The sequence below is a fragment of the Schistosoma mansoni genome, chromosome 4 (assembly GCF_000237925.1).
Source record: "Schistosoma mansoni strain Puerto Rico chromosome 4, complete genome".
Taxonomy (NCBI): Eukaryota; Metazoa; Platyhelminthes; class Trematoda; order Strigeidida; family Schistosomatidae; genus Schistosoma; species Schistosoma mansoni.
Window position 1 is genome coordinate 9,839,272 of NC_031498.1, and position 18,747 is coordinate 9,858,018.

At 31.1% G+C, this 18,747-nt stretch overlaps 1 protein-coding gene across 1 annotated transcript; it reads right to left on the reverse strand.

Moving 5' to 3' along the window:
* Window positions 1–3,935: 3,935 nt before the first annotated feature.
* Window positions 3,936–6,220, reverse strand: Smp_156640 (putative voltage-gated potassium channel; the record flags this gene model as incomplete). Its single annotated transcript, XM_018796768.1, has 2 exons — window positions 3,936–3,995; window positions 5,681–6,220. The coding sequence occupies 2 exons, from the start codon at window positions 6,218–6,220 to the stop codon at window positions 3,936–3,938; spliced, it is 600 nt and encodes a 199-aa protein (XP_018651877.1).
* Between the last annotated feature and the right edge of the window lie 12,527 nt (window positions 6,221–18,747).

Below are 18,747 nucleotides of genomic sequence, written 5' to 3' on the forward strand. Positions count from 1 at the left end.
ATATACCTTAATTCATAAGCATGGTTAGCAGAGATGGATAGTGGCTAGCAGTGGAATCCAGGACGCGCGTTTCGTCCTATTTGGGACTCGTCAGCTGGATGTACCTGCATCTCGAATTAAGGTGAATTAAGGTATATCGAGGCAATACGCACAGTATGCACATATGCCAAATAGAGACTGACCAGATGCAGTCCTAACAAAATCGATGGGAAGATCCAAACAAGTAATACGAAGTGAATTTTCATGTTATGTTTATAATTAAGGATAGAGTGAAGAATACAATATGTTACACTGTTATTGCATAAATCATAACAAACACCAGTGAATTGATCGATAACGAATCGCATTTAGAGACAATATCAAGAAGTGAGTTACTAATGATGTTGGGTAATAACAAGCGGTAGAATTTATCACACAGGTTTTGCCCTTGTTGGGATTCATTAGCTGGATTAATTAGCATCCTGGTGGTAATATTACTATTGCAACTCAAACTTATTATCCATTGAGCTACTGATTCCAGGTAGATATTCACTTATGCAAATGGTTTAAATTAAATTTAATTTGCAATGGTTTTTAATCATCCTGTCTTTAATATTCTTGACTGAATATTGGTCAGCCTTAGTTAGTAAATGCGTGTCCTGAGTGGATTGCATGGATATTGAAGCTTTAACTTCAACAATAGACAAGTGTAAAAAATTACAAAATAAATGAGTCATTTAGGGGCCAAATTCCGCATCGATTTTAAGATAATTTGATTTAAGTGTCAAATCCTTTGAGTACTAGACATTGTGAACCAGTTAATTTTGAAAATCTGATTCAATGCTTCCGTTCGATATCAAATTTACATCTTAACTACAGTCTATTTAAAAGAATCACTCCAAAAGTGTTTTCATAGAGAAATACGGTAAGACTATAATTTATGGACGACCTTTGAGTGACACTAAAGTGACCTTGAGAGTGTCCACCTAATAACTAGGACCAAATGGTGGTTATAAACCAGTGTGAGGAATTACAATTGTGATTTACAGTTGATGGTTAGCATTAAGAATTAGATTTAGAGTTTTCATCACGAACTGACATCAGCTATAATGGCAAAACTCTATTTAGCCAAGCAGATGAGTGAATTTCGCTCTAAAGTCCAACACCTGTTATCTTATACCTGATTGGCTCGTTCATAAATTATAGTCTCGCCAGAAATACTTTTATATCGATAGTCAACAATCGTGATATATTTATGTTACACTAAAACTAAGTATTTATAAATTCAACCGATCACATTTCATGGGTCATGAAGTGTTACATAATTTCTGCTAAGTAGTTAGATTATTCAAGCACTTCCGTTTTCAACGTTTATGAAGGCCTTACCATACATCCAACTTGGATTATCTATCCTAGCCACCCAGTATTATATTATTTACAATTCACCTTACAATTCACCTTACAAATTGAACTCTATCCTTTCTCACCATAAAAGTAACACAATTTTCATCCTTAACAGTGCACATTTACATACATGTCACTTATGAATCACCTTGACCGAAATGATATGACATTGATTTATTCAGACCTGTTTTTTGTTTGATCACTTAGTATTCTTATTGTTCTGTTGTACTATTAAAACTTGGATTAATTCTAATTAGGTTATTTATTCTCTGAAGGAGTGGCTTACAGTGAGTAACGAAACATCAGAAAATCTAATTTTTCTACTCGTTGGAGTATTACAAACATATTATTTTATTTAGAACAATCGACTCAATGTTCAATTTATTCGGAATCATCAAATCAAACCTTGATAATGATACCTATAATGTTTATGAGCGTTTGTCAAAGCAGTTCTCAGGAAAAAAATTGTTCATGAAATGTAATTTTGTTACAAAAACACATAAATTTCTTCAGAATTCTTAGAATTAATTTAATCATACAGAGAGAATTAGTATACTTCTTATCGAGAGCTATAGATTCATACCCCAGTTACAAAAAACAAACAAACAATAGGAAGGGGGTAGGGTTGAAAATAAGCTTTAAATGACATTATTGTTTAGAATCAATTGACTGTACTACAAAATCAACACTATATCTTATAATTATATCAAATTTAAATTTCTTTCTCTATTTTTGACATGTTGACAGGTATTTCATTCAATTGATTTGAATAACCTAAAACTTTAATTAAATATGTTTTTGCCCTTAATTCCATTGATTTCATTTTAAGTGATTAGTAAATAGTAATCAGTAACAAGTAACTGACCTAAAATACTTGTTAAATTATTCTTGTGTTATGAGTGTATATTAAAAAAAATGGGAGATGTGTAACAGATTTAGTTCAAGGTAAACACAAACTTAATTATAAGAATAGTCTTTCAATCATAAAATATTTATGTAACAAACTATCATTTTAATTTAAACTTATAACGTATCACTAATGCTCATCCCAAATTGAGCTAAAACCACCAGAACTTGGTGGTTTTTACAGCAGGAGCGATATTATTCTGATACTTTGTCGGTAGCCAGTAGGTCAACATTTTGATAGGTGAAAATACACTGATATTGTGTAATTTTAAACCAATGCTATCGGTGAATAACATGTTCAGCCCATTTTAAAGGTTTCTTTATCTGACTTTCAAAAATTCACCCAATAGCTCTGATGTTTTGTTACATTCTCTTTTGGAAATTATTATGTTTAGACTACTGTGTCCAATTATTTTTATGATGTTAGTCAGAGATATTTCCACTTTACAGTATAAGTTCAACAAAGATATACTAACATTTTCAGTATACACATCATTCAGTTAATGAGTTAAACGGAAATTGAGATGGCAGAGAAGAATTGTAGCACAAGTGGATGAATTTGATGGAGTTTTGTTCGCTTAACTGGATGGTTTGGTCAGAGAACAAATCTCCATCATAAACGAGAATTAAATGATCTGAATGAGACAGCTTACTGAATTAATTCAATATAAGCTCAATTTCGATGAATTTGACCACAAAATGATTATTCATGTATTTAATGTTCACAATAAGTTACTCTGTCAAGTATTTAGTTATTAACAAAATGCTCATTTCAATTGCATATATCAAGCAAATATTTTCATATATATGAAATACTTGAATATTAATTCAGAAAACCAGGTGAGTTAGCTATTTTATGTAATCAAGGAATTATGCTCTCTTCAAAAATTAGATAAGCGTTAGTCAGTCATATTTGAGCTTTATTTCAGATATGCCCATTAAAACCTATGTCTTATTAAAGAATAGCTATTCATTCATTTAAGTAAAGGTTACTCTTTGAATATTTACAAACAGGCATTATAAGCAATGATGGATAGTGGCTAGCAGTGGAATCCAGGACGCGCGTTTCGTCCCATTTCGGACTCCTCAACGATGGCGTTTGAAGCGAAAGGTACTGGTTTCGAGTCCCAGAGTGAACAGCAACTCTGAGATGCAGGTACATCCAGCTGATGAGTCCCAAATAGGACGAAACGCGCGTCCTGCATTCCACTGCTAGCCACTATCCATCTTTGCTTATAATGCTTGTGAATTAAGGCAATATCGAGGCAATACGCACAGTACGCACATGTGTCAATAAGAGATTGACCAGTTGCAGTCCTAAACATCAATGGGTAGATTCAAACAAACAATACTAAGTGAATTTACAAATAGGGTTGTTAATTTTTTGTCTCTTCTAATTGTCGAAGTGTTTTCTATAGATTTGATTATCAGTTATTCTAGGATAATTAGTATGTTTGCTACATAGACAAAACAATAGGAGTAAACGAATAAATTAGTTATTTAATTCAATACGAAAATAGATTATAATTTAATTGCTAAAATTGTCTAAGAAAACCATAACTCATCTCTAGAGATTTTATTAGTTATATAACTAGTGCAGAAACTAAAATAAAACGAATACATTCTCTTTATTAAAGTCTACTTTTTTAAATAAAGTCTTTATCAAATTCAAGTGAGGCTCGTTCAGTTCGTTTAACAGTTATTCTCTAAATGTATTCAACTTTGAATGATGGCCTATATTAAAATAACTTAACTGGACAAACGAAATAAGATGCAAGGTAGTGTTTATAATTCAAGTAATTGAGCCTCACTAATCCATCACACTTTTTAATTATTTTTTATATCGAAGGTGTGAATTTGCTGCTTTCATTTTTTACTTTACTTATGCCTGTTACTCCCAATAGAGTATAGGCCGCCGACTAACATTCTCCAACCCACTCTGTCCTGGGTCTTCCTTTCTATTTCCATCCAATTTTTGTTCATTCTTCTCATGTCTGTCTTCATTTCTCAACGTAATGTGTTTTTTGGTCTACCACTTTTCCTTTAGACTTCAGGACTCCATGTAACGGGCTTGCCATGTGACACAGTTGGGTGATTTCCTCAATGTGTGTCCTATTCACTTTCAACGCTTCTTCCTGATTTCTTCCTCCGCTGAAATCTGGTTTGTTCTCTCCCACAGTAGAATGTCACTGATAGACTTTCATTTAGAGAATATATATATTTATATATAATACAAGCATTGAATTGTCTAGATCTTTCGAACAAAATCCAAATTCTAACCTTTAAAGATAATATATCGATGAATACAATTAAAGAAAGTGAATTAATTCTTTGTTTTTTCCGATCAGAAACTTGATCTATTTATAAGTTTTTTTTCTTTTTTACTTTATAATTATTGATTATGAATTATTCTTCTATAAACAAAAGTGAGTTTCTTTATTATTTTTCTTTTTGCCAAATGTATCCATTTTACATATATATGAATGTAAAACTTATTTGATCAAGTTACTGTATACTACTTAATAACAATAAAGATATATATTTACTATTATGAGTAATGTTATTATTATTATCATATTCCTTAATTGTAATATCTAACTATCTTGACAATTAAACAATGTTTAATAAATTTGAAGCCAAAATCCATATAGACTCTATTGATTACATTTTCAAAGTATGGATAGGTAGGGAATCAGTAAATTATGTCTAATAGTTAAATTTTCAACAAAAAAAAGAAGATAATATCATCTACTTAAGTTTAAGAGGTAATAAGTTAGCTTACAAAATTAGTTCAAATGGAAATATATCAAAAATAGTTTAGTCTTGCTTAATGTTTCTTTACTACTTATATAAATGAATAGTATAAAATAGTTATGCTGAAATAAAAATTAGTCTTTCGTATTTGTAGTGAGAATCGTTTATCTATGGTTATTATCATTCGTGTAGGATGAAGTTGTAGTTATTTCACAAATAAGAAACGGTAATTTTACTATTATGAACCAGTGAATGAACACTGTAATGTTTGCTACCAGACTTTGGTGTTTTGAATGCCAAACTAAGTATGATAGAAAATGGATCAAACTTTTAGAAATAATTAACTAGAACAAAACAGCAGTTCGATAGACTAAGATTTCTGGCAGTTTTTTTCAGCTGGTCAAACCTTGGGAATAAGGCTATTTACAAACTTAACAACTTTCTACTAGCGAAATTCTTGAATATAACTTTGAAAGAATTTAGAGTAGTGTGGGAACTTTAACTAAGAATAGAAAACATGAATTTGACAGTTTACTACCGACTTATGAGACAATACCATATATATATATATATATATATATATATATATATATAGTGGGAAATGTGAATTAATAATAAACATATCAGTAGTAGTTACCTTAGCAGCTAAAGACGAAGATGGATGATCCATAAATAACCACATTCTATATCGCCATTTTTTCCATCCTCTAGAAAATTTGACAAGATTTTGCATTGAATCGATATCTTCAAAACAATCACGAAATAATGTATTTTTTGTACGTTTCTCCTCATCATATCTCATATAAGCAGGCATACAACAAGGACCAATTAATGCTTCATCAATACCCCAAAATATTAACTCTTTACGTACAAATGGACCACATATACTTGATGGTAAATGTAATTCTCCAGTTCTATAATAATCTAATACGAAACGAAATATTTCTGGATCACGATCATAAAAATAAACAATTGGAGGTGTTGTCATTATAGGTGAATTAGACAATTGGGTAAATTGATTGGTTGATGTTGGTGATAACAATGGGACAGATTTATTTGATGATGATTGATATAAATCAATTCCATGAGATGGATTCACTATTGGATTAGTAAAACCAGAACCACGATTTCGGCATATTGACGAAGCTGACTGCAAATTCATATTTCCTGCAACCATTGATGCTATATTATCAGGAAGAATTGATGCTTCCCCGTATTAAAGCGCCCATCATTGGGTCCATTTCAAATTATTTACCCAGATGTTTGTGATTGTGATAAATATTTGGAAGGACTTTCAGATTTTTTCCCATTCATTGATTTGATAAAATCTTCGCCTCCATTAAATGAATTGGTGTAATTTATATTCGACTCTGGATTACTGATTCCTGGCGTGGCAATTAAATAAAGTCGACTGTCTGGTAATCGATAAAGTGTAGCTCTTCTAGTTACAAATAATCGGCCACCAATACATAGGCAGATTAAATCACCGGGTTTACCAGGACTTTGTGATGTTCCAACCATTTTTTTCTAATTTTTTTTTCAATAATGAATGGTTTTAGTTTGAATCTGAATGTTTATTAACAAAGGATTACCTAGAGGATGATGTAATAAAACAGAGAAAAACTTGTTTCTTTCATTTCCAATATACTTATATCATACATAAGTCAATATCATTAAGCTATATAGTTATAGTTTAAATATAATGGGATCAAAACATCTTTGCAATAAATAGTATTATGAGGAAACGATTACCCAGTGATTAATATATCTCGGAATACCTAGATACTTGCTAATACGAACTCGTTTATTGATTATTTGAAACATTCAGATTATTGAGCTTATATTATATACTTTCCAATTAGCACATGCAAGAAACTTGAAAGGTATGCTCACGCAAGGAAAAGCTTTATTACAAATACAGAATGGGAATGTAAAAACAACGGAACTAAACTGATAATATACATGAAATTTTTTTGAGTTTTATATGCTTTATGTTATTCAAGTGTCTCTTATCATAATTCCCCTATTTTTACGTGACTTTTGTTAATTGAATAGATATCTTGAATCAGTTAAAGTAAACACGTCTTAGCAAAATGAATCAATCACTTTACAACAAGAAAATACGTTTCGAGATTTAAGCAATATTTTATTCAAATATGTCATTTCATATGGATTTTGAGAGGATGCATTTTGATGATAGATTGACTATCAAGATTGAAGTAACATCATGGATAAGAATCTAGCATAACATTCAAATTATAGTTTTATTGCCAAGTGAGTTTTAATGTCATATCAATGTATAATACCTCAAGTGATTTTTGATGATATTTATTTGTATGATGCATGGTTTACATATAAATGTTCTTTTTTATTGAAAATAGACACATTTCGTTATCAAGACACTCTTCCTTTCAACAGACATTCATCTAAGTTCATTTTGTATCAGTATTTTGATTTTAGAGATTTATTGTTATTTTATCACAACTTTAACGAACTGGAACAATTGTCATACACAACAAATACTACATACGTTATAACCAAAAAGATATTCTACCCTATAATCATAAACATTTGAAAATACTCCTACACATTCCGAACAAACTACTGACTAGACTGAATAGTTCAGGGTATAACCTACTGGCCATCTCAAATGAAAGATATCGGCTAAATCCTACTAACTAATCGCGAAGAGAATGAACCAAGCTTGCTGAATTTTACTGAAAGCCATATACTGATCATATTATTTCGCTCTATATCTAGACTTTCTATCAGTTAAGTCTACTCAAACCAGGGAAGTTTGATAAAATATATTTTGATTCATGAAAAGTAATAACAGTTTAAAAAAAAGAGTTATGAACACTTCTGATATTTTTGCCTTATGATTTATACACTAGGTATTTCATCTATGAAGACCTAATGCTCAGTTGTTTGCAAATTGTTATACTATTTCTCTTGTAACTTAGAAAATAAACAAGTTTTGCACTCAGAAGAGCAGTTGACAATCTGGATTAATACTAAACCTTGTCATAATATTTTATCGTTACTTTCTCATATGCTTTGTCCCACTTGGTAAGTTGTCATCGAACATATTGGGAGATTAAAGATAATTTCATTAATCGGTTGCTTGTGAAATAAACATCGAAGTATTAATGATAATGGTATTGATCACACATCCTATTTGTGTGTTTATAAACTTATCTATGACACATATGTTTGTGATTATCAAATCAGATATTTTATCAAGTAGGTTATTTAAATTGTTTATTTTTCGACTTGTCTCTCTCGTCAGTAAACATGACAGTAGTAAACGGTTGACATTTATTGTAAGGTTATTTTAATTCCTGACCCTTAGTCGTGAACATTTTCAGGGTATGATTAAAGAAATTAAAATATAAGTGATTGGTTAACTTGTTTTTGAAAATATGTGCTCATGTGTTAGGGAACACTTTTGCGACTGGAACTCTACCAGATACAGCGTACTCAAGAACACATTATCGTTGTCTGTAACAACGTTCGCAACAATATAGCTAGTACTGTGTAAGTCACTTACGTTCATAGTTTGAAGAAAAGGTGATCAGTTGGGTTATATTTACATTTTATGTCACTTGTCAGAAATCGGTAACCAATAATTACCATTTTAAAACTAATTATTTCATTGGACAAAACGGGATAAAAAAGGTTTTATTAAGAAAATTGGAAAATAGCCGTGCGTTATAAACTGTACAATATTTATAGAGTTGATAAAAGTGCTTTTACACCTATATAATGTCAGATAGAGCAAATCAGCGAGAACCCGTTGGATCTGTATTTCAAGTTTAAAACTAGTGATCACATTGTAACTTGATCGATAAGATTCGATCACCATGAATGACTGGACAATATCATATTCTTCATTTCTTAATGATCAGTTATTTTAAATAATCAACTGATTTATTTGAACATTATTAACACAACATTCAACAAGCGAAAAGCACTTTATCTGTATTAGTAACTAATCAAACAGTGTATCTTAGTGTCATCATAAAAGAACAATACACATGAATGTCGACAAGTTCATAAAACGAATCCCAAATTCCTTAAATATGAGAAATAAAGTAATTTTAAAGAACTATACATTTAATTAATCTCATGAATATTTTCCTTTCTAGCTTAATTAATTTTCGTTATTATGTAACAACCATTCTAATTTAACGGTTGAATTCATAAGTCGATCCAAACTAGACCACCATTGAAAATCTGAAAGGTTTGGATATCTGTTTCGTTCTAGCATGTGACTGTTCAGTAGTGCGCATCCACGATCCCACACGTGAAACGCGAACCTAGAACCTTCGATCACGCGCGCTAACTCCTAACCTCTACACCATTGAGCCAGCAACCAATGGTGTTAATATCTAACTTCAATTTAATCCCAAAGATATTTACTAAAAAACTCCACTAAAAACTGAAGTTGTTTTTTTACTCATATCATTCACATTGTTTCAAAGAAACAAATTTAATTAATAATAATAAATTAGTTATGTTGAAGCAACTTTTTAGAAAAAATTTGATATCAGTAAACTAGAAATTTATTTTGCTGACAAATGACAGAATTCTCTTCTTTTTTTTCTATTTTTCATCTACCCCCCCCCAAAAAAAATTATTTTCATGTATCCATATAATTTGTGTCGGTAATCATGGTGATAAATTATTAGAGTATTGTTGATTGGTAGAAATTTGTAGACAATTTTTGTTACTTTAATTCATTCATTTCAGTTTATTGTAACAAAAATTTAAATATAAATTAATATTTTTTTATATACTATTTTCAATCATCACAAATACAATGTATAGTAATCAAAATAGAATCCATCTTTGCTTACAATGCTTGTGAAATAAGGCTATATCGAGGCAATACGCACAGTATGCACATATGCCAATTAGAGACTGACCAGTTGCAGTTCTAAACATCAATGGGAAGATTCAAACAAACAATACTAAGTGAATTTAAAATAGAAAGATATTTCATGCATGTGCTAAAATGATGTATTTTTTTTCTATACTACTAAAAAGAAAACATTTACTTATTCAATCATTTGTTAAAAAGCAAACAAACGAACAAAAAAGGGGATAAATTTAAGGGTTATTAAAAGATAATGGATCTGTAACTGGTATATATGAAGTCGCCTAAAATCTATGAGTTAAAAGGAACTGTAATAGCTTCAATTGACTCACGCTTTCAACTATGAAAATACTAAATCTCCACAAAACCCCTTATGATAATTATAATAATAAAATTAATTATCCGTAGTGAATGAGTTGGAATAGAATTAGGAATAATTCTTATTTAGTGTTATTTATAATTATGTTTTAATAAAAATACTTAGGTGACATCGAAGATGGTTCTATTTGTTTGAAACTTTGATGAATAAACTAACAAGAGCTAATCGTCAGATTCGATTGTTTGGATACAAATAAGATTCAAATACTAACGTGTGTTTGAGAAGCTAAAAATACTACAATCAGTAGAACTTTCTCTAATCATGCGGTTCTTCTAGAGAAACTTGGTTATAATGGATTAAGGAAGGTTATGGAATCTAATAAACTTGGTAGTCATTTTAGCTTCTTTTTACATAGAGATGGTGTACTATTAAAAAATTCACGACTTCAAAAGTGACGACTAAATGAATCTGTTATCATTGGTGGTTCATAGGTATCGTTCATAGGTATTTATAGAATAAATTATACGTTATTTCAATGCAATAAAGAATCCAAAATGAAGAAGGATATTTGTAGTGAACGCTACTCACATGGATGTTTGTAAGTGGTGCGTAGTGGAACGTGGTGTCGGAGTTGCAACAGTTGTCGGACAGAGAGAAGATTTTCATTGCATTGAAAGCAGGGGGGCCAATCGAGAAGACAGTCCAGATTGCAGAATACAGTGGAAGATGCAAATTGATTATTAAAGGTTATGTATATATATTACGTAAATAATTCGCAATTTCTCGCAATAAATGGACTTGTCATGTTTTAAACATTTCCTATCCAATGATCTCACTAATAATTTAGTATATGTTACATTTCAAATTATAATGTTGTTTGATAATGTAACATAACGACAATCAAAATAGTTAATTGGCCATTTTGTTCGTGTTCAAATTACGTTATTTAAATGCTTAATTGCAAATATTCATTTTTTTAATAGCTAAATTACTAATTGCAATGATGAAACTCATGGTAAATATCCGTTAGACATTGATATTATAAATAATGAATAAACTATAATGTAAAGAGAAAGACTGAATTATGATATCATTTGTTTTAATTAGAAACCTATATATATTTGAGATATATAAAGTTTATATTATGCTCTAAGCTTCATTTCTCTATATCCCATTTAAAATTAATTATAATATAATTCCTGACGTTTTACATAGATTAACGGCTTAGGTTATTAGCATTGTTCACTAACTTTATCGTGTCTAGTAATTTCGGTCATTTTTTCGTTCATTTAGTGCTGCATTTTATGGTAAGATTCACACGAAAGATTTCATATTCAATCTTAACGTCCACAATTACTATGTTTCTTATCCGGTATGTTAGATTGTGTTACGGCGGATATTTCCATGGTAAACAGTTACAGATAACTCGACTAACATAACATAGGATATAGGATATAGAATAGATAGAATGTGGCTAGCAATGGAATCTAGGACGCGCGTTCTGTCTTATCTGGAACTCACCAGCTGCATGCACTTTCATCCTAGAATTTATGTGCACTCCGGGACTCGAACTTAATTCCGTCTGATTAAAACTCCATAGCGTCATCCACTTAGCTGACGAGCGTCCTAGATTCCACTGCTAGCCATGTTCCATTTATTGTATATCAACTAGTGTCATAATGACTATATCGAGGCAATCCGCACATGGTGCATATACATCTACCAGGACTGACCAAAGTTCAATCTAAAATATCACTAGGATAATCCAAATCATTTCAAATTGAATAAGATATTTTATAAACAAAACTTCTATTTTAACTAAACTAATTACATTACTTAAAAAAGTGACTCTAACAGGCTTAAAAATACACAACTATACAGCTTAGACAAAGGAAATTTTTCAATCGTTAGTATGTGCTATCAGGATTACCTCCAGATTGGCTCATATTGGCTCAGAATCGGTCAAAGTGACACAAGTGAGTTCATTCTTCATCTTACTCCAAGTCTTGAGTTTGAATATTCCTTCAAACATTTACTTACTTTCTGTCTATATGAACCATATTTTTAATGCTTGTTCCTTCACAATATGATTACTTTCACAATTAATTGAACTTGATATTAATATTGTAAATTTCATATCCTCAAGTCAATGTAGTTTAGCAACTTGAGCCGATAGAAATGTGTGCCAGATTCTACTTTGACTATAACCAACTGACTTTTTCTAAATTTCATATTTGTAGTTATTAACTAGTCTAATAAGTGATTTGACTGATATTAATACATGATAAATATTTCCATTTTGTTTTTAGTACGCTATTTATGTCAAAGCTGAACTCATAAATTATTATCTTAACCAATATATTCGTATAGCGGAAAAAAACAAAATGTAAATAAACTTTAAAAACTCATAGAATAAAATTTATCAATCCAGTATAAGAATTTATGTATTAAATTTTTTGACCGTTTACGACCGAGATTGGGGAAAGTCAGCTCTCCCTCTCGAAATGCTCTCACATGGCCACAAGTATACAGCCTCTGCCAGGGAAGTCCTACTCGCTAAGTTCTCGTGATATTACTGTTGTTTACGAAATTGAGAGGACGGGTTGGTGGACACGGAAAGTTCACCTAGGGGAGTTGGAAAACCCTGATTCCAAACCAATGGTGCACATCGGCTCCAGTATCCTGAGGGAACAGATGGAGTATGAATCAATCGTTGGTCACTGGCTACCATGGGACTGCATCTCCTTACGATGCTCCACTGCCTTGTGGATCAGTTCTTTAGGTCAAAGGCCCGGGGTGTGACTCTCTAATTAGACGACCTGCTTTGGTTTTGGCACTCGGGAAGTATCCCAGCCCTCACACAAATCAAATGAGATTTATGTATACACAAATGTATACATTCTATTTGCAAACTTTCTGTGTTTTAATTTATTAAATATGACTGTAAGATACTATTTATTTACTATGCACAAGTTTCAGCAACTTGGTTCCAAGTTATAGTGCTTTTAAAACGTGGCAATTGATACAATCCAGAGGACTAATCTGAATTAGGTAGATTTTATGTTCGAATTAATGAGATTTAAGTATTTTGATTTTAATATGGTTAAATAATCATTCTCATGTGATTATGTTCTTATAAAACAAATTATGTTATAGTAGTAAAAGCCATTAACTCATAAATTATGATAATATTCATTATCAAGATATATGAGATACCTTTAATCAATCTAAAGAACATTGTGACCTAATTAGCGGTAACAATATGATTAGTAGTCATGTACATTATCAGTGCACGCACAGCATTTACTGTATTCCTCAGTTATACAATCAAAGTTCAATTACGTTCAGCAGAAATGGATAATGACTAGCATTGGAATTCAGGATGGGTGTTTTGTCTTATCTGGGACTAGTCACCTGGATGTACCTACATCTCAGAGTTAATGTTCACTTCAAAACTAAAAGCCAATGCTTAGTATGCTTGTGACTTAGTGGCAATATTGAGACAATCCAATGCACACACACTGAAAAAGTCTGATCAATCGCAGTCATAGACATAAATGGAAAGATCCAAATAACCAATATATATCAAGTTTTATTGACTTTCTTAATCTACTATGATTTCAAACTTAATTCGAAGAAATCACTCCACATATTCTACACATTTTAACATTCTTCTACTTTGAATCTATTGGCGGATTTTATTTCTAGTTGATTTAATCATTTTATTTATCTGTTTATACAGTAATATTTATTTTAAATCATATACAAATGAGCTTCTTTTTCCAATATTTCATAATTGTTTCCATCTTTATTTAGTTCATGAATTAGTTCAGTTTCTTCCCAAACTATATCTTCTCATTGAATGTTTTCTTTTTACAGTGGATTAATATAATACAAAAGTTCCATTATTATTTACTTGTGGTTAGAGTTTGTACATTATAAAATGCAAAACAATATTCTACAGTTTAATTGCTCGTTGAGAGACCCGAAGCTTCTATGTATAGTCTCATAGTAGCTGGTTTTTTCTTTATTTACTAAATCGTAATATACATCAAGATGTTATCAGATATCTTAGGACAATAGAAGTATTCAGTGACTCCTCATATGCTATAGAGAATTCTGTAAAATGTTTCGTCAAAGCATAACGAAATGTTCTTAGACCTATTGTAATGAACAATAACACGACAATCGAATGTATTTTAGCTCAACATTACAGAATATTTCATTAAAATATGAGAACCGTATAGTGAAAAGTCAACTTGCAAAATAACAATCAACTGTCTCAATTTGACTGTTTCTTCTGCAAATATCCGTCCATAGTCTATGATTATAATTGTTCATGCATTTCCGTACCAATTGCATGCCTTTCCCGTTCTCTCCTTATCGATCTTCTACTGAAATACATTCATTGCCCGACCATCACCATATACTACTTATGTGGACATCAGTAATCCACATCACACTATAAACACTAAAAATATATCCATAATTTTTCTCGTTTTCATATTATTTAAATATGTGATTCCCTTACAAAATTCATATTTTCATACTCTTTATTAGGACACTTTTTTGGTGTACAGAATGTCTAAACTGCTAAATTGACCAAAGCAAAGTAGTTGATATGAACTTTGTACCTGAGACTCAGTTATAAAATCCTAAGCTCTTTAACTACCAAACTATTAAATTCAAAAATTAAAATAATGGACTTATCATAGAGTATTAGCGTGTACGAGAATCTCTGGTATTTTAAATTTTACAAAAAATCATTTACTAGGGATGGAATCTAGAGAATTCATTTACAAGAGGCTGAAATAATAATCATAAAACTGTAAGTTTATTCAGCTGTCTAGATTAAAATGTCTGAGCTTAAATTTCATTGTTATCATTTATATTATTTACATAAAACATGAAATTACCATTTAAGTTATTATTATGTAAGCCATAGATGATTACTTGTCAGTAAATATTAATAATTTATATCAAATGATTTACAACATATTTGGACTATTATTAGTTTATCTAACAGATATATTAAAATCAGAACGGGTTTTGTAGAGATTTTTTAGTTGAAATCATGAGTCTATTGAAGCTAGACCACCATGGAAAACCTGGAAGCACTAGACGTTATTTTCGTCCTGTTGTGGGATTCTTCAGCATATGCTCATTAGTGACTAACTTCAAGAGGCATTTCCTGGAGTCCTAGTGAGAAGCAGTGACCAGCGGAGTTCAACCAGATCTGTTGCGAGATAGTAACTCATTGAAGACAATGGTGGACGGTTACTCAACTTCGTGGATTGGTTGAATTTAGACATTAACACTGTTTGATGTCGGTTCAGTGGTCTAGAGGTTAAACGTTCGCGCTTGAGACTCATAGGTCGTGGGCGGGATCGTGGATACGCACTGTTGAGGAGTCCAATACTAGAACGAAATCGCCGTCCACTGCTTCCGGGTTTTCCATGGTGGTCTAGCTTCAATTGACTAATGAATTCAACTATAAGATTTACCAAAGCTCATTAAAATCTGTAATCAACGTATTCATTTGACGAATTATGTTCAATGAACATAATGTTTAATCTTTAGCATTAGCACAAAATGCAATCAAAGCTTAATGAAATCGTGACTGAAATATATTGAACTAATGTCTACCTAACTAATCATATTTTGTAAGTCTATTAAGCTATTATGTAGGAAAACAAAAATCTTTTTTTTTAAGTTTTACATCATGGATTGACCTTAATTAGACATCTATTGTAAAACAAGGAAGCTTTAAGAAGTAATTTTGTTACAGCATGAAATTACTTAGCAGGTTACATCAAAAACTCCGAACAAGCGTCTTACAACGAATCGTAAGACGTCAGAAATTCAATTTCTACTCGGTGGAATCGTATAAGTATATTATTACTTTAAATAACTTAAAACTGAAAAGTCAACACTTTTAAATTTAGTTAATTTACAATATTGGGCTGATACTGACTATCAAAATGCTGAACTGACAGTCGACAAGGTCTGGGTAACATTGTGAACCTACCGAAGTTAGGGATGTAATCCTTTTTGATTTCAACTCATTGGGAATGGGATTCGGATGCCCACTGATGAACGGTTCCATTCCAGGATGAAGTTTGATGTAAGCTACAAATTCAACAGTCACTATAACCATTTATACTGACAAAGTTTGATTTACTTTTATCATTAAAAGAAACCTAATTTCGAGAACAAAATCTTGGTCAGTTTTAACAGCACGTCGAATCATCAAAGTTCATTGAGCTTCTTTCTACTACCAATAATTACTTAAAAACCTAAATTTATTGTCAAAATCCCTAATTTTAAATAACAACTGCCTATCTCAACGTCTTGTTTTTATTTTAACATCTTTGTACTATTATGGCAAACACTATCGATATGTTCAATGAAATGATACCAGCAAGTAAGCTTTGTTTTCTAAATGTGATTTTTGTCTACCCGTCTAGTAAGATTATATTGAGCATCACCTGAAGGAAAATGATGTAGTAACTTCAATCACTTTACATTATATCATTTTAATCAGAAACAAATAATATTTTGATGTCGATAAAACTGTTTCTACCCTTAGGCTAACATTAGAATATTGAATATTCACGAAATTAAATATTTTGCTTGAACGACCCACGGAAAGAAATATTTATATACATCATTATTTCCTTGGAATACATATAAACTGGGCAAATAGAAAGTTTGATAAATTTTGTTAAATAAGTAGTATGTCTAATTTGCAATTCCCTTGAGTTATATTTATGGTTGAGATGAGTAATTTTTTTTGGAGGACAGTAAAAACCATTTGTCGATAAGTTTTAAAGTATACATGTACTAGAGAATAACTTCCATAGTGATTTTTTTGTATTGATAATATAGAAATTCATACAACTAACAACTACCAATACTAAGTAATTCAATCAAATATAGATAAGTTTCAAATATATAAAAATGAGGATATTTGTTTTATTCTCATTTGAAATTCCTCATAAACATAAACTCACATTCTTGGATTATGGTACATTAAGTCTAACAGACATTACTCAGGTGGTAAGTGCACACCAGTGATCATAATTTGACTTTATTTTCTAAGGAACGAGACACACGTCATTGGTTGAACATGTGACTTGAATTTCCAAGATTATATATATATATAATATTTGAGATATTTTTCTATTTCGTTCAGGTCAATAAAGATTCCGTTTCATTTTAAGTCCTCTCACTCGAGTAGCTGATTTTGGATTGCGTATAGAAAGCTTGTGTATCAGTATTAGAAATGGACAGTACACGACATAACATTTCGAATCAACCAAGGAACGTTTACAGTTCACAGAGAGCATAATATTTTAAGACAAATAAATGTTTAACTTCAGTCAGTTTATTATGTTATATATTCGTCAATAAGCATGATTAGTGAGTTTGTGTCTTCTTTTTAAAAGTAATTAATCTGTCAAAGACAGAGATTATTGTGTAATGCACTACCAGTTCAAATCGAGGTAAATTAAACCAAAATTCTTTGGCCATACTCATTATTCATATCGTGAAGAACATATTGGTATAATGGCTTTGTGGAGATAGTACAATTTTCATACTTTGGATCACGAACTGGTCTTAGCCAGACCATCCCTGAACGCCTAGAAGCACTGAACGGTCATTTTATCCTAGTATTGTACTCCTTAGTAGTTTGTATCCACAATACTGTTTGCGAGGCGTAGTGAATAGCCATGGCCAGCGGAGTTCTATCCGTGTCAGGCGTGAGACAGTTTTCCACCATAGGCAATGCATGAGATTTAAAATGAGATTTAGAAATACACTGAGTTTCTATTAACATGGTGAAAATTAATGAAATGGAAAAATTAAAATCGTGACTGTTTAAGAAATATTTCTTCTTGTACAATCTTATTGTAATACTTAAATGAGTTGTATACCTTAAAAGCTACCTGATTTTTAGCAGAAATACCAATAGCATAATCTTTATCTTTAAGGAGTATGTAAACGTATTTAGATTTAGATGTGAACGGTGACTGTATTTTTAATACTGAAAGTCGAAAAAGATAAAATGTTGCTCTTGGTTTCCCTTGATTCAATATCCTCTCTAGTTGAATAAAATAAAGTCTAATCCACTCCGAGGTTCATCAAAGTTCACTAGTTCCAAATAATGACGTCAAATTTTATTAAATAATAGGCCCCTGAGTATTGTGAAAGAAAAAATAATAAACATTTCAGTGTTTAAATTTACTCAGTATTGTTTGTTTGGATCTTCCCATTGATGTTTTTAGGACTGCAACTGGTCAGTCTCTAATTGGCATATGTGCATACTGTGCATATTGCCTCGATATCCATCTTTGCTTACCATTTCAGTGTTGAGACGGTTAAATACTACTTCCATGGTAAAAACAAACAAACAAATATCTGGCGTTTATCAACCAAAAGCACAACTTAATTTGGTACACATAGAGTTCATTTTGTTTATAATTCTAATATTTTTGCTAGTCAG